This window comes from Protopterus annectens, chromosome 1.part1 (genome assembly GCF_019279795.1).
Source record: "Protopterus annectens isolate FY-2018-M chromosome 1.part1, PAN1.0, whole genome shotgun sequence".
Lineage (NCBI taxonomy): Eukaryota > Metazoa > Chordata > Ceratodontiformes > Protopteridae > Protopterus > Protopterus annectens.
The window spans coordinates 1,623,259,852-1,623,283,228 of NC_056726.1; the positions used below are offsets into that span (position 1 = coordinate 1,623,259,852).

General features: G+C 38.6%; 1 protein-coding gene across 1 annotated transcript in view; it reads left to right on the top strand.

Moving 5' to 3' along the window:
• The window catches only part of LOC122816569 (ephrin type-A receptor 7-like), a 2,140,039-nt gene extending 2,120,038 nt beyond the window's left edge, over positions 1-20,001 (top strand). Inside the window, exon 15 of the mRNA XM_044089436.1 lies at positions 19,630-20,001. Within this exon, the coding sequence (XP_043945371.1) occupies positions 19,630-19,744 (115 nt within the window). The 3' untranslated portion in view covers positions 19,745-20,001. The remainder of the gene's footprint in view (positions 1-19,629) is intronic.
• The last annotated feature ends 3,376 nt before the right edge of the window (positions 20,002-23,377 follow it).

Genomic DNA, 23,377 nt, shown 5'->3' on the forward strand with positions numbered 1-23,377 from the left:
TGTTCTTACCCCTACTAGAGGCAGCAACATCCCTGACCCGGTCAATAATAACATGGGCGACCATTGCTCTACACCAATAGTCAACTTCTCCCTAGTTAGATCCAACCACAAACTTACCTTGGAAGTCCACATCCCTCCACACCCCACATCACCCCCACAAAGGTAACCACCATGAAAAACTTCTCCAAAGCTAACTTTGGGTTCCTAAAAACAGAGGTGGCTAACTTCACGCCCCCCATGCAAATGGAGAATAGTTGCATTACCGCTGAATCATACACCAATGCGCTGTACGAACAAGTGCACAAATGCATGGATCTCGCCATACCCAATAGAACCAAGATGCTCTCCTCCAAAAAAGGAAGTGAATCTGGTGGCCCCCTGCCATAAACAAACTTTATTTACCGCAAAAGTAGGAACCTGATGTGGAATAAGGTGAAGTCCCAAGACTGGAAAAACTCTCTTATTAGCCTCAACAAAAAGTTGAGATCCCTTATTAAATCCTTTAAAGCTAGCTATGAAAACAGAATTGCAGCAGATGACAAAGACAACCACAAGGCCTTTTATAGTTATGTAAAGACTCTCCCTGGCAATACCCAGATTTGCTCTGAGCTGCTGCACAATGGTCCTCCTATACCAAGCCAACAGATGCTGCCAATATACTGGCCGACAGATTCAGTGCAAACTTTATCCACCCCCCCGCCAAGGATCAATCACAATACCAGTAGATTGCCAGACACCCAGTATTACAGCTGCACAGGTTCAAACAGCACTATCCAAGGCCAAGAATACAGCTTCTATGGGACCTGACAATATCCCTGGCTGTGTTCTACATGAACTACAGAGTGAACTGGCACCTCTTCTGTGTGCCCTGTTCAATCACAGCCTCACCTCAGGCTTTGTCCCTACTAAATGGTGCACTGCTATAGTCATCCCTCTCCACAAAGGAGGAGCGACTACAGACCCTGGGAACTATCATCCCATTAGCCTGACAAGTCTGATATGCAAAGTTATTGAATGCATCATCATGGACCTGATAAACAAGGATATAGGAAATCTCCAAACTCTGGATCCTACACAGTTTGTTTTTGTGAAGGGAAGATCATGCCTGCTCAACTTGGTCAACTTCTTTGAGTCAGTCACCAGAGCTGTGGATGAATGCAAGGTAATTCATACAGTCTACCTTGATCTGGTCAAGGCCTTTGATACCATTCCCCACTCAGGAATCATAGAAAAACTCACTAAGCTAGGCATCAACCTGTATATCACTAGGTGGGTTGCAAACTGGCTCACAGATAGAACCCACAGTGTGAAAGTAGCTGACTCCAAGTCGGACTGCAACCAGTCATGAGTGGAGCCCCACAGGGATCAGTCCTTGGTTCTCTCCTGTTTGGTATCTACTTCAGAGAAGTCCAGGCCAAAACGAAGGGACTCTGGCTGACAAAGTTCACAGATGAGTGCAGGTTGGGAGCCATAGTGATGTTGACATCCTACAGAAAGGCCCCACTGAGACCAACGACAGGTGTCAGAACCATGGCCTTAAGCTCAATGTCAAAAAATGTATTGTCATCCCCTTTGGAAAAAAACAAGTTTCCATGAATTACCACATCGATGGTAGTCCACTGAACACAGAAGCCGTTATAAGAGATCTGGGAATACAGGTTGACAGCAACCTCACTTTTGACCACCACATTGCTACTGTGGTCAGAAAGCCCTTCTATGTGGCACATCTTATTACTAAAGGTTTTGCTTCCAGGAAAAAAGAGGTCATTGTCTCCCTCTACTCTTCCCTCATTAGGCCAATCATCGAGTACAATACCCCATTTGGCATGTAAAAATACCTCACAAAGAGGATCCTAGGCCTCAAGCATTTGTCCTATATGGACAGACTAAAAAAAAACTCCAACTATTCTCTGTCTCATATCACCTACTTAGAGGCGATCTCTGCTTGACTTACAAAGCCATGTCTGACCCAGCTCTCTTAGAAATGCTACATCTAAAGAAATCCCAATCCCTACGCACCATATGCTCCAGAGACCTCAACCTCATTACCACAATCAACAGAACATGCAGGAGGGACAGGTTTATAACCCATAGACTGCCCATGCTATGGAATAAATAGACTTCCCATACATGTCAAACAGAGTACCTCACTGGCACCTTTTCAAGAGAAATCTTTATGAGTGGATGGGAAATAGAACATTCACCCCGGGGATCACAGCATTAGCTCTACTAGACAGAGGCACTGAGAACTAAGGTCGGGTGGCATGATGCCATGGTAGTCCTATGGGCTAGGCTTGTAAAGGCTCCAGGACCATTAGCCTAGTACACGCCTATGAACCTATGTCAATGGGTTTTCTATGTACACATACAGACAGTGAGCAGGGACTTTGAACTCCATTCCTGCAAAATCAGTGAGTAGATGTGTCCAGCGCTACTGGAGGCATGATTAAAACACCCTGTCTCAATTTCTATACTCAGTCAGGCAGTAACTGATGTCACCCTTCCAGCCTTTATTTGTTTGACTAACCAGGTCTCAGTAAAACCTATAAGGTCTGCCCTATAAGAGCAGTTAACACTACACATATCCTTCATCCCAGCCTTTTCTTGTTATTCTCTTTGTACATCTTCCGTAGTGTCTTCATTCAATCTATGGACTCTTTTTTCCACAACACAGAACATTAATTCATTACAGTGGCTCATAACCCTCTCTGTGAAAAAAAAATGTTTTCAGAGATCCAAAAAGTAATTTTCCAGAGTTTTCCACCTTTGTTTCCTCATCCCATTCTGTACATCTTGTTCAAGAGGACTCTTATCTTCAAAACGTTGTACTGCATACTAATACCATGTCACTGTCTCTACTGGTCTTGTGTAAGAAAAGCTTTAGCTTATGTAGTATCACTTGATTTGCTTTTCCATACATTCCGCACATCTTTCTGATGAGTTTACTCTGGGTCCTTTCCAACAGCCTGATGCAACTTTCCCTGTATGACCTCCAGAACTATGTAGACCATTTAAGGCGTGTTCTGACCACAACATTGTAGAATGCAAATATTACCATTATGCTATGACCCTGACGATGCAACCAATCATTTTTATTCTTACTGCAAAATCTCATTTTGCTTCTGGTGGCCCATTCCAGGTATAACAGCAATGTTAGCAGATCATTTTCTGCTGTGCTTCTATCATTCCAGCATGTCAGAAAATTCTACATTCACTCTTCAGGCCGAGGGCTCAGTTGAGCTGATCATACTGAGACTGGTGGTTGCCGGTAGGTGAACTGATTAATATGTGGGAGAATGAAGAAGGATCACGCAGCTTATTTGTCTGGGATTGATACTGATATTATATGCTTAGAGGCCAGGATATGACATTTGTTTCTAAATGGCTTTCAGCACTGATATTAATAAAGAATTAGGAAAGCATAATATAAACCCCTTTGTTGTCCACTGAATTGCAAATTGGCTATCCAATAGATCCCAGATCGTGAGAGTTGTAGGGACTCCCTTTGAATTTAAGGTTGCAATCAGTGGAATACAACAGGCTTTAAGCAAATAGTAGATGGTACATCAGTCTATAGACTGAAGCCACGGTGGTGCAGCAGTAGCATTGTCACCTCACAGCAAGAGGTTCTCCCATATGATTCTCAGCTGGAGCATCTTCTGTGTGGAGTCTGCATGTCCTCCCCGCAGTCGAGTGGCATTTGAAAGACATGCGTGAATGGGTGTACCTTCGTTGAAGGTTGGGCTGGCACCTCGGCACCATAAAAGTCTACTGCCAATCATTAGCAGACAGGAGTTCTGCTCTGACATCCCCAAACCGGGAAAAGCCGAAAGAAAAACAACAACACATCAGTCTAAAGACCATTACATGCCTACCCCATAACCGGAGAGTAAGCAATGGTGCAAATCAAACGCTGTACCTTGTTGCTGTGAGGTAAACATCTTAACCATTATGGCAGCCCTTATGTTTACAAATGACACGACCCCAGATGGGACTCAAACCCACAACCCATTACTTAAGCAGTGTATGCCTTATCGATTAGCTAAGAATCAATGCCTAGACCTCTACTCTCTGACATTTATTTTGCAGATATCTAGTCCAGTATCTCAGAAGTGTGGTTTGCTGATAACTGCAAGCTGAGTACTGTTATCTGCTCATCCAGTGATACTAAACAGCTCCAGCAATGACTATAATATGCACATACCTGGTGTAAGGTTTAGCGATAAAACATATTTTAGCTCACAAATTATTAATTAAGGATCATAGGAAAAACATAAATAATCTGAAAATATGGGAGAAAATTTTCAATATTCTGATGGCTTAATGTTCCGAATCCACTTTAACCCCTGGACATATATGTTTAAATTTTTGTTCAACATTAATTATTTAGTATATTGACAAATGATCTTTTAATATTCCTGTCAGAAGTTCTTATCTTTTTATATTAACCTTGTTTAATTGATGGAAGCATTCATGTATATAGTGTATATATTTTGTAGTATTGTTTTTATAAGTTTCATTTGGGCATTGTTTGTTTTCTTGGTTTTCTGTAACATTGTATGATAACTCGGAAAAAATAATAAAGATTGATTATGGAAAAAAAAGAAAATAGTCTCAAGTTAGATGCAAAAAAAACTGCTCCCACCGTATATGTTTTAAATGGAACTCCACTCCAAACAAACATGGACATAAGAGACTGGGGTATTTATGTGGGCAATTCTCTCTCATTCACTTATCATGTTTCTACCAGACTCAGTCTTTCTTCTTGGCTTTGTTAATTTCCAAGGGAATGTTTAAAAGATCCAAAGAAGACATTCTGCTACAATACTCCTCGCTTATCAGATCCACCATTGAACAAAATGTCCCCTTTGGTATGTATAAATCAATGCATAGTGCTCACATAGAAAGGCTTCAAAGATATGTTACCAAGAAGATGAAATGTGTTAAATCTTTCAACTATCCCAATCAAATTAGAACAACTCTCATTATATTCAGTAGCCTGCAGGCTACTCTGAGGTGACCCTTATCTTTCTTTTTAGCCATGGAAGACCCAATCCTCTTTGATTTTTTTCTTTCTTTTCAAAACTAGTGGCTCTACAAACACCTGCACTAGGTATCTAAATCTATAACAGCAAATAAACAGGACTCACTGGAGAGATAGGTTCCTAACTCAACACATTCCCAGCCTTTGGAATACGTTACCACTGCACATCAAACACAATAATACTTTGGCAATCTTTAAGGCCCGTCTTCAATATTGGATGGGCAGATAAAATTTACACCAGGAGTGTCGTGCACATCCCTGCTCAGTTTAGGAGATGAGCAGTATTAAGTGCTTAAAAAGGGAGATGTGAACTTTAAAATATCTACTTAATGGTGTACATGGTTTGGCATCTTATGGTCCTCACAATTGCTTGCCTAATGTTGTTATGTTCCTAAAATACTGTGTCCATACTAAGCCTGCTGTCTTGTGCTGTAGTTACGTCTGGAAGCTAGACAATCAGGGCAGTGTGCTGAATGTAGAAGTGACATCTGTGCTTTTCTTCAGCTATTCTTTCAGATATTAAGAGATGTTGACTTGTTGACCTATCTGGAAAAAGACTATAAGTATCAATTGAACATGTATTTTACGGATTGATTGAAACAAATGCTTCAACAGATGTGCTTCTATTTCCCTAGAAAAAGGGAAAATACAGTCCTGCTATGATACCCCTTTTGTAATTAAATAAGAACCCCCTCTGTTTTACTTTATATGCACCCCTGTCCTTCACATTACGCATGTTTATAATTTTGCAGTCTAAAAGGGGGCTGCAGGAAATCATGTTTGTAAACATTCAATCTACAAGGGTACAATTACTTGTAGGTAAGCCCAAAAACTTTGGTTATGTTAAAGACATCAACTCCCAGCCTCTTAACTCATCCTTGCACTCTCTCTCTCTCACTGCTGAGCTAATCTACTCTCCTTAAATTGTACATCATTCTTACTTCTTTCTTTATCTTCCATAAGTATAATGACCTTAATCTATGCAGATTACTGCTGCACAATAATCTGGTTACTGCTAATGGTGCCTTTCTCTAGCATCCACAACTCCCTAAATCTTGGTTAAAACCACATCCAGAATTCTACAGTTTCTGCTACAGTCATGCAGTACTTGGCTGAACCTCTTTTGGCCCAAGACCTGTCACCTCCTACTGCCACTCTAGCATGGATCTTGGGATCTCTCATAGGTTCGTAGATTCATATGTAATTACTAGGCAATCAGTCTGCAGATCATTATAAGACTAGCCAAAAAAAATATTCCGAAGTTAATATTCCGAAGTTAAAACTAGCCTCAAGGAGTACAAGACAAGGTAGACTGGGAGGGGGATTTAGGCTGTGAATCCAGTTATTTAGATTTACCTTGAAGGTGGCAAGGATGGGTCCTCTGTGTGACATGTAGTGGAAATTTGTTCAAGAGATGAGGGATATGGTGAGATGTGAAACTGTCATGTCAATGCATCTTATATATCTGTTGAATGTCCAGTTCCTTTAAATGGATATTTGAAGTGTCATTTGTTCTACTAAAGAATAGCAGGTCTAAGAGGGCTGTATCTTTCATGGCTCAAAAGGCTAGACACAGATCTCTACAGATGAGTCTATATGAAACTGAATTCAGGGAGAGGGTTGCCATTCATTCCTGATAGCTATGAGTTTTGAGGACACTGGTCTTTTTAGTTATGAATCTTTGAGATGTCTCAAGCTGAGTGATATGTTTAGCCAAGCACATGCCTAAAGCTATATTACGTTCAATAATGGATGTAATGAGAAATGAGTAATGGGGGATCAAGACCCCTCTGGATCTAATCATGATGCTGTTTGATATTAGATGATACAGACATAAGACTTTCCAAACTACTGCATTTGCATGAATGTTAGACATTAAGGAATAAAGAAATGAACTATGGTTCAATTTGTTTTTATTATTTTATTATTTTTCTTGTTTCATTTAATTTTAGACCATTGTGCTTGCACCAATTGCTAACATAATCTAAACCGTGTTGGAATAATTTTGAGTCAGTGGAGGATCAAGGAACACCACCTAATTTAGAGTCGCCTGCAAATGTAGATAGACATAGGCCATGAGTATTAACCTGAGAAATAGATGTCATATCGGAAAGTTTTTTTCTTTCTTGCATTGAGAAGGCACACCTATGATGCTAACAACATGGGTTCTGTCAGAAAAGTAATTAGCTATACAAAGCACAGTGTAAGGCTATATATACAGATTTTCAAGTCCATCAATTAAGTTTGCATGGGGTCCAGATACACTGTATGCATTGCATAACTGTCATCCACTGCTTCATTTACTTTTCCAAAGAGAGTAATGAGGCAGAGCCAAACTGATGATGGTCCAGGATTCATAGATTTTCAATGTCAAGATCTATTTATTTATTTTATTTATTTATTTATTTATTTAACAATTGTTTATTGGGAAAGTCCATCTTAGAACGAGCCAATTTTCAGAGGAGGCCCATGGATAAATGCCCCAGACTCATTTCTTTGTAACATTGGAGAAAACCAGAGCACCAGGAGGAAACCCACACAAATGCAGGGAGAATATGCAGACTCCACACAGAAGGCACCCCAGCTGAGAATGGAACTAGAGAACCCCTTGCTGTGAGGTGACAACACAAACCGCTGCACCACTGTGCTGTCCAAGCTCAATGAGGTCTGAGATAATATGCTCCATAGCTTTACATATGGGTCAGTTGAGACAAATGGCTTTGTAGTTACCAAGGTCTATGGTTGGGCCACCCTCATGCAATGCCATTACAATGACTGTTTTCAAGGCTTCAGGAATGTTACCAATGGAGAAGCTTAGATTAAAGATGCTAAGTAAGAATTCAGATTGACTATATTTGTCATTGATAATCAAGCAATCTGGTATAATATCAATGTGTTCATGGCATATTCACACGTCTCCGTCATTCTTATTGCATTCCTTTCTTTTTTCATCGTCTTGGTTTCTCATCCCTTAAGACACAAGGTAAAGTGATACACTGCAGTCATTTGCCAGCTCCCCCCTTGACTCTACCTTAACAGATGAAGGACTTATCCTAGCATCATTTTGTGGTGCTCTTCTCCACCTCTCCTGCCATCTACCTCATCTGCCCTTCCTAAAAAACTTATATCCTGGCACATACATGACCCACCTCCTTTTATCTCTGGTATACCACAAGAAAGCTGCTTTGTATGCAATTTAACAATGCAGGGCAAAGCTGCCTTTTATTGGACACTGCCTTCCATTACACAGGCCACTCAAACATAATTTTTGGGCTATCAGTATTCTTTATGCCCTCATGTTAGTCTCCCCAAAATGCTAAAGGACCTCTTCTGTGAGTTCAAGCAATCCATTTTATGCTCTGAGAAATTATGGCAAATACTATTTGCAATGTAAGAAACGGATCAGTAACATTAAGTAGCACATAACAAAGATAAAAAAAGAGTATCACAGTTAACATATCTGGAATTCCGATCACTTTGATTTGTATTTATGTACATGACATGAACCACGTGTTAGTAAATTGTTTTATCTTCATAAATCTACATGTGTATTTACCAATTCTGACTTCATTGTTCTTTATAAAATATATACAGTATAAGTAACTCTTAGGTTCATAGGCAAATAATAGGCTATCTGCCCTTGCTGGCTATTGTAAACCTAGCCAATTTCCCTTTCATGAGAATCAAACCCAGCACCTTATGTATGCGAGTTAAACACCTTAACCAAACGTACTCTTTGAGTATAGGTTGGAATGACATTATATGATCAAACAACAAATTTCTTTTTTTGTTGTTTTTCTCCATAATAACATTGATCCACTCCAAAAATAATCAACCAAGTAGTTATTTTAAATAGTCATGTTTACACCTAGATTGTGCGTCTTTTTCTTTTCATTTTGGCTGCTGTCATTAGGAGTCGCCACCGTAGATCATCTGTTTCCATTTCTTCCTGTCCTGTGCATCTTGCTCTGTTACAACAGCCACCTGCATCTCCTCTCTCATCACATCCATAAGCCTTATCTTAGGTGTCCATCTTTTCCTCTTATCTGGCAGCTCCATCTTTAGCATCATTCATATACCCAGCATCCTTCCATAGCACATGTCCATACCAAAGTAATATCACGTCTCTGGCTTTGTTTCCAAACCATCCAACCTGAGCTGACCCTCTAATACACTGATTCCTAATCCTATCCATCCTCATCACACCCAGTGCAAATCTTAACATCTTTAACTCTGCCACCTCCAGCTCTGACTCCTGTCTTTTTGTCAATGCCACTGTCTCCAACCCATATAACATAGCTGGTCTCATTACCCTCTTGTAGACCCTCCCTTTCACTCTTACTGGTACCCGGCTGTCACAAATCACTCCTGACACTCTTCTCCACCCACTCCATCCTGCCTGTACTCTCTTCTTCACCTCTCTTCCACACTCACCATTACTCTGAACTGTTGATCCCAAGTACTTAAACTCATTTACTTTCACCAACCCTACTCCCTGCATCCTCACCATTCCTCTATCCTCCCTCTCATTCATGCACAAATATTCTGTCTTAGTCCTGCTGACCTTCATTCCTCTCCTCTCTAGAGCATATCTCCACTGTTCCAAGGTCTCCACAACCTGTTACCTGCTCTCACTACAAATCACAATGTCATCTGCAAACATCATAGTCCACAGAGACTCTTGTCTGATCGCATCTGTCAAACTGCCCATCACCATTGTAAATAAGAAAGGGCTCAGAGCTGATCCTTGATGTAATCCTACTTCCATCTTGAATGCATCTGTCAATCCTACTGCAGATCTCACCATTGTCACTATGCCCTCATACATATCCTGTACCACTCTTACATACTTCTCTACCACTCCCAACTTCCTCATACAAAACCACAACTCCTTTCTAGGCACCTTGTCATATTCTTTCTCTAAGCCCACAAAGACAGAATGCAACTCCTTCTGACCTTCTCTATACTTGTCCATCAACACCCTCAGAGCAAACATTGCATCTATAGTGCTCTTTCTTGGCATGAAACCATACTGCTGATCACTAATCATCACCTCCCATCTTAAGCTAGCTTCCACTACTCTTTCCCATACCTTCATACTGTAGCTGATCAATTTTATCCCTCTGTATTTACTACAGCTCTGCACATCACACTTTTTCTTAAAAATCAGTATCAATACACTTCTTCTCCACCCCTTAGGCATCCTCTCAATTTCCAAGATTTTGTTAAACAATCTAGTTAAAAATCCTACTGCCATCTCTCCTAAACACCTCCATGCTTCCACTGGTATGTTATCTGAACCAATAGCCTTTCCATTCTTTATCTTCTCCATAGCTATCCTTACTTCCTGCTTAGTAATCCATTGCACTTCCTGATTCACTATACCCACATCATCCAACCTTCTCTCGCCCTCTCTCATTCTCTTCATTCATCAGCCCCTCAAAGTATTCTTTCCATTTGCCCAACACACTCTCCTAACTTGTGAGTACTTATCCCTCATCATCCTTTATCACCCTAACCTACTGCACATCTTTCCCAGCTTGGTCCCTCTGTCTAGCCAATCAGTACAGGTCTCCCCACCCCTAGTGTCCAACCTTTCATACAACTCACCATTCGCCTTATCCTTAGCCTTCAACACCTCTCTCTTCATCATATACCTGATTTCTCTGTGCTCCTGTCTACTTTCTTCATCTGTTTGGCAATCCCACTTCTTCTTCTTCACCAGCGTGTTCCTCTGTATACTCTCCTGTACTTTCTCATTCCACCACCAGGTCTCCTTGTCCTTCTTCCTCTGTCCAGAAGCCAAACCAAGCACCGTTCTAGCTGTCTCCCTTACTGCCTCTGCCGTGGCTGCCCAGCTGTCTGGTAACTCTTCACTGCCACCCAGTGATTGTCTTAACTCTTCCCTGAACTCCATCTTTTAATTATCCTTTTTCAACTTCCACCATATCATCCTTGGCACTGTCATCACTCTCCTCCTCTTCTTTTTAATAGCCAGTGTCATCCTACAGACTACCATCATATGCTGCCTAACTACGCTTTCCCGTCACCACTTTGAAGTCTCCGATCTCCTTCAGACTGGCCCTCCCGCATAGGATATAATCATCACCCTGTGCTCCTCCCTCTTCTTAAAATGCATATTCACCATAGCCATGTCCATCCTTTTCACAAAATCCACTACCATATGACATTCTGCATTCCTCTCCTTAGCACCATACCTACCCATCACCTCCTCATCTCATCTGTTTCTTTCACCAAAACGGTCATTGAAATCCAGTCCAATCATCACTCTCTCACCCTTGGATACACTCTCCACCACTTCATCCAACTTGCTCCAAAATTTTCCTTTCTTATCCATCACACATCCAACTTGCGGAGCATATGCACTAACAACATTCATCATCACAGCATCAATTTCCAGCTTCGTAAGCATCACTTTGTCTGACACTCTTTTGACCTCAAAAACACTCTTGACATACAGTTCCTTGTGAATAACTCCTACCCCATTTCTCCTCCCATCCACACCATGGTAGAACAATTTGAACCCACCTCCAATACACCTGGCCTTACTCCTCTTCCATGTGGTCTCTTGCACCCACAAAATGTCAGCCTGCCTTGTCTACATCATAGCAGCTAGCTGTCTCCCTTTACCGGTCAGACTTCCAGCATTCAAAGTTCCTACCCTCAATTCCACACTCCTAGCCTTCCTCCTCTCCTCCAGCCTACTGGGATCTACTCTTCTTCTTCTTCTTCTTCTTCTTCTTCTTCTTCTTCTTCTTCTCCTTTGGCTAACAGTAGCCCAATTTGTACCAGCACTTTGTTGGCTAACAGCACTGGGGGTGGTCGCTGTTAGACTGGGCTTCAACCAATCCAGTATGGAAATTTGTTTTGTCGTCTGCATATTAGATGTGCTATTCCTTATGTAACCCTCCTCATTTATCTGGGCTTGGGACCGGCACAAGGAAATACACTGGCTTGTGTATATAATAACAGAACAAATAGATGCTGTCCAATGAACACAGCAGCAATGGGAACAACAAAAAACAGTAATCCAAAAGGAAATTTCACTATAAATGGACTCAGGAATGCCATGCTGGTGTTTGAAATAGTAATACTTTACTCAAGGAACCACAATTTACCAAAACAAGATTGAATGATTTCATCTGCAACACATTTCAGACTTCATCTGAATCTGTTTGTAACTTGAGTGAACTCTCCTTTTATGCAAGTTATAAGCCACATGACAGAAACATGATTGATTCATCATATTCATAAAACAACACAATAAATTCTTAAAACCAATTGATGTAATGATCATACTTGTTCACATTGAAAAAATGTGTAATAAAAAATTCCAAAAAACACATTTAAAAAAACACGTTCAAAAATAATTTTGTCTAGAAAAAACAGTCTTTCATATGAAGGGAAACTAAAACACGTGTTACAAACAGATTCTGATGCAGCAGGATTTCTTTTGGATAACTGGTTTGTTGTTCCCATTGCTGCTGGTTCATTTGACAGTGTCTATATTTTCAACACTGGACCTAGAATGTCCTCATAGGATTTATACAAAGACACTACTGAAGTAGTGAGTATGAATGCTAACATAAACATGCCCCCAGCTGACACTACTGCACTACTGCCCCGGCAAGAAATCTAAACAGACTTGTAGCCCTTTTAACGCAGTGGGTTGGAACTGCACAGATAGTTCCTCCTGTTTTGAATGTGAACTATTTCTCACTATTTGGCCGGTTTGGGTGTTCCACCACATAGATCTGCTGAGGTAATCAACATGGATGGTGTACAAACAAATGTGAACAAGATTCCAGAAACTGGGAAGTAGGCCTTTGAATTTTAATAATATCAGGACCATTGCTAATATTAGTTATGTTAATTCATCACAAATTTACAAGATGAACACACCTTTGGATTATTGTTTGGTTGTTTGGTTCAACAAAGAAGTGCTATTAACTGATTGTTCAGCTTATACAACTGGACTGAAGGTTCTACTTTATGTGACCATAGTTTTTTCTTTTGAAAAGCACTTGTTAAAATTAAGAAGCAAACAGATAATGCTTATTTTTTCTAATGAATCAGATTTAAATGAATCCCTAAGGATCTCCAGTCATGGAAATTTCTCTGCAGACTCAAGGAAAGATATGTTTTTTTAGGAAAGAAAATGGTCAGCATGTTTAACAGGCATGGGATAGAACCCATTGTCGCTTGTTTTGTATATCTGAATATGATGATGAGGCTTGGGTGTACGTTTAAGTAGTATATTGCACACAAACACATGAGTATAGATGACTGGAACATAAAACTTGAACTAACTGACTGCTACACATATACATGCTTTCACTCTGGCTGCTCACTCAAAATGGCACTATTGCTTGCACATGCTCATAACTTACACGCATGTGCCTACTGACTGCAATGGTTCTTAAAGGTATAACACACACCTTGATCTACACTCATCAACACTTTAATTTTGGACAATGAAATGAAAATGGAAGAACTAAAAATAATTAACAAACTTGATAAGTTTATATGCAGTAACTTACTGCTTGAGAATTATTTAGACAGGCACAACAATGTATTCAAGAAAGTTGATCACCATTTCATATATTAAACTGAGGAAACAAAGACAATTGGCAAAGGATGATAAAGAATATCAGCTTAACAGTATTTACCTCGTACCTAACAAAAATGTTGTTTCTAAAAATGTTGTTTCTAACATTCAGACTCATAATGTGTTACAGAGTTTTCTTGATAATATTGGTGAAGGAAGTAACCAGGCCATGAATAGGAGTCTGGACAATTAACTTGTTTCTCCTAACCCTATTATGAACAACAATAATTTTGAATATGACTTTTTGTAATTTCCCTTTCCCCATAGGTCAGAGAGATTGGCCAGCAAATTAACTCAGGATCTGGTCCTATGGGGCTACAATAGGATGCTGAATTATGGCAAGAAACACCAGTGCCCAAACACCTGGGGAGGGAGAGGAAGAAAAAAGGATCTGGGATAGATGGAGGCATTTTTAAATTCCTATAACATTTTGAGTTTCCACAAGGACAAGAATACTGCCTTGGATGAAGAAGTTGTAGCTAGCCATAATGGCTTTCATATTTTTTACTACACTGGTGACCTGTTACTCAAGTACATTTTAAATTATTTGAAAGATGTTTTACATATGCACCCTTTCACAGGCATGGGGTAGTGGATCATCTTTCAGATTTTAGGCTCTTTACAAGAAAATTGAATTTAGCAATAATTTTTAAATATAAAGTACTTCTGCTTAGAGTAAAAAAATGACTTGGTCAATAAAAGTACTTTCTTTACCCCATCACTCCCTGATTCAAGGTATTGAAAGTTTGTGTAGGAAAGATATACACAAAAATAACAACTGTCAGAGGGCATTTTTAGGAGCAAATTGTCTTTGTAAGAAAGGAGACTATTCAACAGTATTGTAAACGACAACTCCCTCAGTCTTGAAACCAGATAAAGGGAGAGGAACAGTCCTCATGGACATTATTGACTACTCCAGTAAGATGTTGAACATTATCTGGGACACAGACACACGTAAAGAATCCCTAAGAACAGATTAAACTGGCCAATCAATAGATATATTTTTTTATACGACCAGTTTAGTCAGGGGGTTATCACCAAGATTGGCATTGATTTTTTGTCCATCACTGATTCCATTATGCCATCAAATTTTGGGATCCCTAAAATTCATGATGACGTTTTGCATCCCACACTTAGGTCAACTGCACCAGTTCAGAGTTGTAAGACTTATTGTTTGGCTTTATTTATTGCTGGGAAGTTGAAATCCTTAAATTCAAAAGTCAACAGAATTAGAAACAGCAGTGTCAGACAAGCGCTTTCGCTTGGGTAATTCCAAGCTTTATCAAGTCAAAAACAGTTTCATTCAAAAAAGCTACTGTTTAAATAGACATCTTAATTAGTCACATGTTTGATTCAAGCGGAATCACACTACAAAAACTTTTTTAACATGTCATAAAAAATATATACAAATCATTCAAGTATGCATAAAAAGTTAAAATCTACACTGCATATAAAATAATGCAAAACTGATGAACCATGTTTATAACATTGTGAAATTGCGTTCATAAATCCTCCAAAAAAGGGGTGAGCAGTGTAAAGAATAAAAATTACATAAAAACCAAGTAGGTTTTAAATTCAACGAGTACATGGAATAAAGATATGTGGGTTATACATTTGCAATCGTAAAAAATGGTGTTGCACTACACCTAAATAGCACCCAATCAATTAATTGTGAGAAATGTGTGAAATGGGGTACGAAGTAACAGTGGTGTAACAAAACATACTACAGCCTGGCCCTTCTAAGCTTCAACACTGAACCTATGCTAAGTGTACCATTCAGCCCCGGGGGCCTCCCTGCGTCCAACCTAAGCTGCCAAATCAGCTCCCTGTATTCCAGGGTTGACTTCCAATCACCTCCTCTAGTGCTTGGGTTCACGTGTTCAAGAATCATGAAAGACAATTTGTAATTGTGGCATGTAAGTGAATGTTTGAAAAAGGCATTACTTTCCTTTTTCTTTTCTATGTCATAGGTGTGTTCGTACAACCTTTTCCTAAATTCTCTCTCGGTTTTACCTATGTAAAAGGCACCACAGGTGATACAGAGCCCGATATAGACCACTCCTTTGGTTCCACATGAAAAGTGGCCAGAAGGTCTAATGTGAGTGTGTCTAGATTTTAAGTAAATGTGAGATTTGTTTATAATAAGAGCACACTGCTTACAGGCACCACATTTGTAGGTGCCTTTTTTGTGTTGTGAATTGTGAGTAATTGTTTTGGATTTCTTCTCAAAAATTTCTTTAAGGTTTTGCCCCCTCTTCCTCAAAAACTTGGGTTTGGCAGGAATAATACTCCTAAAGTCGTCATTACCTGCCAACACCAATATTTTGAAACAATGGTTTCAATTTGTAGGGAGTTAGCAGAAAAAGTGTAAATAAAATTGCCATCCTTCTCATTGTTGTGTTGTGTTGCAGGGTTGGGGATCTGCAATTGTGTGCATCCAAGCAATGGGGGGTATAAAGTGTTTCTTTTAGTGAAAATTTCATCCGTTAAGGAATCGAGTAAATTAGCCTTTAGTTCATCGAATTATTGTCTTCATTGACGGTCTTGGATTGTTTTGTTGTTTTTGTGTGGTTTGCACTCAGTTTTCCTTGAAGTTGAAATCCTTCCTGGGGGAACACCCTTATATTCTTATACACGCTTAGGACTTTTTTGGGAATGATTAAAAATTACCTATTCCTTTTGGAACATATTTTAGTCACCATAGATGTAACTGACCTCTTCACTTCAATACCCCATAAAGAAGGTCTAGAGTTGTTTATAGATACCTTGATATCATGTGTTATTTGAGTAATGGTGCAGCTTCTTTGATCAACAATTTAATGCAGACTGTCTTACTGAACAACTTTTAATTTTTTGATGGACAATTCTTCATACAAGTTAAGGGGTTTCCCTTGGAGGCTGCCTGTGCCCCAGTTTATGCCAATTTAATCATGTGGGAATTGAAAAATACATTTTTGTTTAATTTATATTCCATGAGTTATTGCAGTTTATATGTCACATTTCTGATGACATGTTTTCTGGGACAGGTTCCAGGTCAAAGCAGAACAAGTTTTTTTGGAATACTTCAGTAAGACTACTTATTTCTTAAGACTTACAGAACATATCTCACATAATTCCATTAATTATTAAGATGTCACTTTACCTAAGGGGGCGTTTATTTTTTTCCTCCACTATTTCCAGGAAACTAACATTCTCCAGTGGCTACATATATTTCAATAGCTGCCATCCTATTACACAGTAAAAACCTTTGGTTAAGGGGAAGTTGATGCAGCTAGTGAGTGATATTTGATGACAACTTATTTTGGAAGAATGTGGCAAATGTGTGGCCATGTTTTCGGATAAGGATAACCCTGTTGAACTTTTACCCAGTATTAAAAAGGGGGTCTATAAGGACAGAAGCATGATATATTCATGTTTTTTGGGTAGAGGCAGTCTAGAAAAAAACAGACTATAGAGTTTCAACTAAGGAAAATGGTTTGCACTGAGCAATGCTTTGAGAATATAATTCTGACTCATTAGTGGTAAAAAGCATCATCAAACAAACACTGGGGTATTTTCAAGTATGATAGAGAGTTAAATGTCCTATTTGGTGATTATCCCCATTTTATTTACAAAGGGGGCACAATTTAAAGAATAAGTTTTAATGCAAAGCTCACAATGTCAAGAATGTATTGAACAAACACCTGAGTGCACCAGAAAATGTGCCTGTATATTTCTGAATGGGACAATATCTACGTCAAAGAAGTCCCACATCTCATCAAATAACTAAATGTTGTAACACCTGGGGTCATTTACAATATAATTTGTGATTTTTATAAATAATTTTATATTGACAAAACTGAACAAACCCTAAGTATGAGCATTTATGAACACAACAATGGCATCAGCAGGAGTAATAAGAACAATGGCCTGTTTACAGTACACACACAGGCACTTGTAAAAACTTTTGGAAAGCTAGATACCCTAATCCAAGGGTGGTTCAATTTTAAGCCCATTAACTTTTCTTTGTGCATTTTTTTTTGGGTTAGACTATTATAAGAATACCCTTATTTGTAGGCTTTGATTTTTTTTAAGTTAGAATATAACAAGAATACACTTATCTGTACAAACTGAAATTTTAGTCTAGTTATATTCTAATGTTTTTATTTTGATTGCTATACAGTAAATTTAGTATCATATTTCATTGATTGTTACCGTCTGTGTTTTTTTCACATAATTTGTTTTATTCCAGTGGTGTGTTAACTTACTGTTCTGCATTCTCTTTTGAAAACATGTATAATCTCATAGCAGTCAGATCCCTTCCTAGATATAGTCTGATTTACTTAAACATCTTTTCCCCAGTGAAAGTAATAATAATTCCCTCTTTATAAAGAGGAACCTGTAAACTACATTTCCCTTCAAGCTGAACAGGTAAGTTCGTAGCACATTGCAGAGAAGGTGAGCTTAGGTGTCTGTGGTAGATACTAAATCATAGGCTTTGAAGCCAGGGTTTAGCGTTTGTTTCTGGGTTGCTTTGATACATTTTCCAACTCACCGTTTTCTACTTGAGCACAGCACTGAAAATATTAAAAACAAAATGTGAGCACATTGTTAAAGTGGCTGGAATCAACCCTGGTGCTAAGGAGACAATAATAAATAAGTGTTGTAGAGTTATATTAATTATTCCTTTGCATTAAAGATCTGTATTTCCCTTTAAATGCTTGTGTGTGTGTGTGTGTGTGTGTGTGTGTGTGTGTGTGTGTGTGTGTGTGTGTGTGTGTGTGTGTGTGTATGTGTATGTGTGTGTGTGTGTGTGTGTGTGTGTGTGTATATATATATATATATATATATGGCTTACAATCAAAATGTCGAGGAGGTTTTCCTCGACAGTTAGAAGGAAGAATACAGAGTGTCAGAGAGGCAAAACTACAAATACAATTCCTGTTGACTTTGAAATAATAAGGAGATTGTATTCATAGTTTGGACTATCGGTATTTTGAAGGGCATCGCACTATAGTGTAGATCAGAAAAAATTACCCTTTTCCTCACTGTAGTGGGATCCTGAAGTTAGAATATTTAAGAAATGGTAAGATATTTTCCTCCTGGTGGGATGTTTTTTTCAGGATGGTGAGTGGTTGAATGTCAATTCTTTCCTTCGAAGGAATCGACATTCTAAACAAGCATCGTGATTTTATTTTGTTGTCCGGGACAGGGTTGTGAATGGTTGCGGAAAGCCAAGTTTTAGTGTATTTATAACTACAATCTAAATTTGCACTCTTTTGTATCTTCCATATATTTAATTTATTTCACAGTCATTCTTTCTTGAAAATAATTAGAATATTTTAGCATATTTTATTTAACTTTTGCTACATATTTCCAGTGTTTTATGTTGGGTACATGGATGTGATTGACATCTTTTATAAGATCTGTTCTGTGACCTTATGTGCTTTTATTTTTAAGTTGCAAGATCTGATTTTCACATTTTGGCTGTCCTTGTAAACTTGTATTTACTAGTCACCCTTTGGCTACCAAATTTCACATGATCAAAAGCAATTCTAAAAATGCCTAGAAGATGCATTTGTTAAAAAGATGTATGTCTTGAATATTGGAGAAAGTAGCTGTCTGTTCCTTTTTTCCACTGTCAGTCGACAATAGCAAACGCATCAATGATCAGAATCACCAATCTGCATTTACCAAAAAAAAAAAAAAATGGTATATACCAAATCCACAGTCATATGAAATTAAAGAAAGAGGAAATGTCTCCATAAAGGGCATCACAACTAACAGAGCTCACTAATACTGATTTCCTGTTGAGGAACTCCACTTGTTGACAGGTTGAAACTCGGGCAAATGAAGCTTGAGACTCCAATCTCTGTCCACAAGAAGGTTGCGTAAATCTGCATTAACAAAGAATTTATTGAAATCTGAAACTTTCCGAGATTAGTGTTTCTAACTCTTTTTTTTTTTCACCTTCTAGGGATGTAATGAGTCTAGGCATTACAACAGTAGAACATCAGAAGACAATCGTGAGTGCCATTCAGACTTTACGAGCACAAGTTATACAGATGCACGGCCGTGGTGTACAGGTGTGATTTTAGAAAGAAAGTGGTAAAAAAGTACATTTGTTATGGAAGAATGCTGGCTTGACCATTAGCTGCTGAACTGGTCCAAAACCCAGAGGAAGAAGCTAAGTGAATGGACAAACAGGCCAACTGAGACATCATTCCAAAACCATGTTGAAGCTAACGTGGTTCAACTTCTTCCCTGTGCAGTTAGGGAGTAGAAGTTCAGAATTTTCATAGCTATCTTTTTTACCACACTGCAATTTTACTAAAATGTTTTGTATAAAAATGGGAGCAGTTAAAGTAGCATTTCTTTTGGGAAAACAGGGTGGCCTGGAAATGTCAGCCTTATCCACTGATTACATGCTCTTTAGTTTCCATTTCAGTGTTATTTATGTAGCATTTTTGTCAGAATGAAAGATGTAAAAATTCTCCCTTTATTGCAATATACTTGGGTAAACCAAGCAGCTTCACAATTTTTATCCCAAAGTGGAATCCTTCAACAAAATTTTTAAAGTGTGTCCTGCATTTTTAAAGAATGCCAAGTAGTGATGTGCTACATTTTTAGAGCTAGAGTATTTATTATAATTTAGATATCTTAAAATGTGTTTCCCAGATATTATTACTAAAATGGTATCTCATCTTTAATGAGGCTATCTGCTTCTGTTTATTCTTTAACTAAACTAGAAGCACAGGAATAATCTCTCTTTACGAGCATTTTTCATGCATTCCTGCACAGTGCTTAGACAGGTAGTTACAGAGATGCTAATTTGGCTATTAACAACTTATGTATACACAAAGGAATATATAACCATCACTAAGTGATTGCTGTAAACCCTGCATTATCAAGGCATCAGGGAAGATAAACGCATTTCCTGGAAAAATAAAAAGTGTATCACCGTCTATCTCTCTTTCCCTTTTACATGCCATGTGGTACATCGCGCAATGAGCACCTTTCAGTGCATGTTGTTTCTGTATAAGTTATGGGTTTTATGGGCTCAGGTTGCTAACCCAAAGCCGGAGCCTCCACAGAGGGTGCACCACACACTCACATGCACACACTGACACCTAGGGCCAATTTTAGAGTGCCCAGTCCACCTATTGCATGTCTTTGGAATGTGGGAGGGAACCGGAGCACCCAGAGGAAACCTACATGAATGCATGGGGGACATGCAGACTCCACACCGAACTGGTGACAACACTAACTGCTGCACCACTGCACTACCCTCTATCAGTGTACTGGTTCACAAATGCACAATGATGATCAGATCTTACATAATGTATTCAGGCCAACAAGGTTCCACGAAACAGGTCTGTGGCTAGTGGAGTTTGCCTTCTTGCCTTAATTGCATTGTTAAAGAACTATATCCCATTGCGCATTTATGGTCCAATATGTTAAAACACTTTTGTGATTTTTTTTTACAAAATTTGGATAGCTCATGCGAAGCTTTTATAATGCTAGTATTGCAAATATCTGGACAGATATTTCTGTGTTTTGTCAAGTTTTTTTCTTAGTCTCATATTCCTCTTCTTGTTAGGCTTCTATTCAAATGTTTGTTGTGCAGTTTCTTATGACAACTGAATACTGCTGTTCATTGGTTGATTTTTTTTTCTGTGACTGTTGTTGCTACAAATATCTTCTTGACCTTTTCCCCTCTGCAGTACCCATAAAACGTCAGGCCCCATATGGTAATCAGATCATTCATTCTTCTGCTCTATCACCATACCCTCACCCCCCCTTATCTGTGATGGCGGGACTATGTGTTTTTATGTTACTCTTATTTGAAAGATGATGATGTAGGTAAGAGATGAATTTATAGTACCATTCAGGAAGATTCAGGAGTTTGTAATTCTCTAGCTCCCCATCCATGAGTAAGCTGGCATACTTGATATCAAAACTGGCCTTGAAGCACTGGACTATGTTACAGACATGCCAACTTGCACGCACCCACACATCTGGCCATAGTACTCTGTGTTACCTGGCATGCAAGTGTGCATGTCAAGAGCTTTACCATGTGTGTTGTAACACCTGGCATTCATTACGTGTCAGTGCTGAAGTTCACCAAAACATCTCCCTTTCCTTAAATAGAAAAAACTCACTCACCATTCTTTCTGTCTGGCTTCTCCAGTATATTGGTCATTAGTCCAGTCCTAAGCTGTATGGGTCATACATATCCCTCTTCCACGCAAGTACTTTTGCGTTACTATAGTAGAGGTGTGGTATTTATTTTAGCAAGCATTTTAAAATAGGTTTTATATTTACCATTAGAAGTGTTCCTGTTGTTATTATTTCTGGTACTGTACTTAATGTCTAAGGATTTCACTGGTATGCTTATGTATGTAACCATGCACACAGAAACTTAAAAACGTAAGTAGCATTTTTTGGAGTTTATTACAGTTTCACTCTACAAAACATTCAGAGAGATGCTTACAGGGTACCTGTAAAAAGGGAATCATAGTTTGGAGGTTGCTTGTACTCCAATTTCTTAGTCTTGGACGACTTTTTATTCTTCCTAAAGTTGTGATGCATACCTGCTGATTAATTTCAACATATAAAGCAACTATTTGCTTTTTCATGATTAGACTGCTGTATGTCTCCAGTGCCGGAGTGATTGGGTAGGATGCATTAAATGTAACTATCCATTTTAGGGATAGATACTGTAGAAATTTGTCATGATTTCTAAATGTACATTTGTTCAATATCTCTTCTGAGATTACTGGCATATTTTTAGTTTACTGAGTCAGTGAAATTAAGTTAAATTAATTATATCAACAATATTTTAGGTATAGGGTAAATCAATAAATGGATTTTATTACGTTAAATATCTAAAGCCTGCGTTGGATGGCAGTGTCCGTTTAGTCTGATCATTGCTGTGAATTAAAATTTCCGAAATAAAATACACCAGCATAATGCTGCCATTTTCTCCTTATGTAAAATGACAGCTTCGTAGTCATATTGGTGCAGATATACTCAATGCCTTGATCATTAATTCAAAAAGCATGCAGTCTTATGAAGATCGTGGTCTAAGTGTAATCTATCAGACAGTGCTTTAGTCCGGTGTGTGAATTAGAAAAACATTTTGAAAAGTCCTGTTTCTGAATGTGCTGAAACTCCAAAAAAGATTTTTTGAAGGTGCCCTAAAAGTTAACCCTAAGGCCAACCCTTTATAATAATCTACACCTTCTCAAGGGAAGTGGTATGAATAATTAGGGGATGCATGGGGACTGGGTAGCCACTTCCTTCTCCTTGCATTTTTAAGCTTGCATACAAATGGAAATTGGGACAATCAAAAATGTTTTCATTCATACAATTTAGTGATTGTACTTTAACCAAATCTTCAGCAACTGCATGTAATAGGATGTATCTGCCTTATTCAGCTTGCCTGTGAAATAAGCAATAAAATATAATAAGACCTGGTTGCTCTAAAATCACTTTTTAAAAGTAGCTGACATACATGCAGAAGGTCTGAGAAATAACTGAGATATGAATTATTTTAGTGCATTATATAAGATAGTTATGTAATTTCAACTGTAGAACATAAATTTCACTTTAAAGAGCAGAGTGGACCATAGAACAGAGGGAGACAGAACTTCTGATGTATGATAAGGAAGAAACTTTTTCTTGCTGTACAATAAATTACTAAAGATGAAGTCACGCAGGGT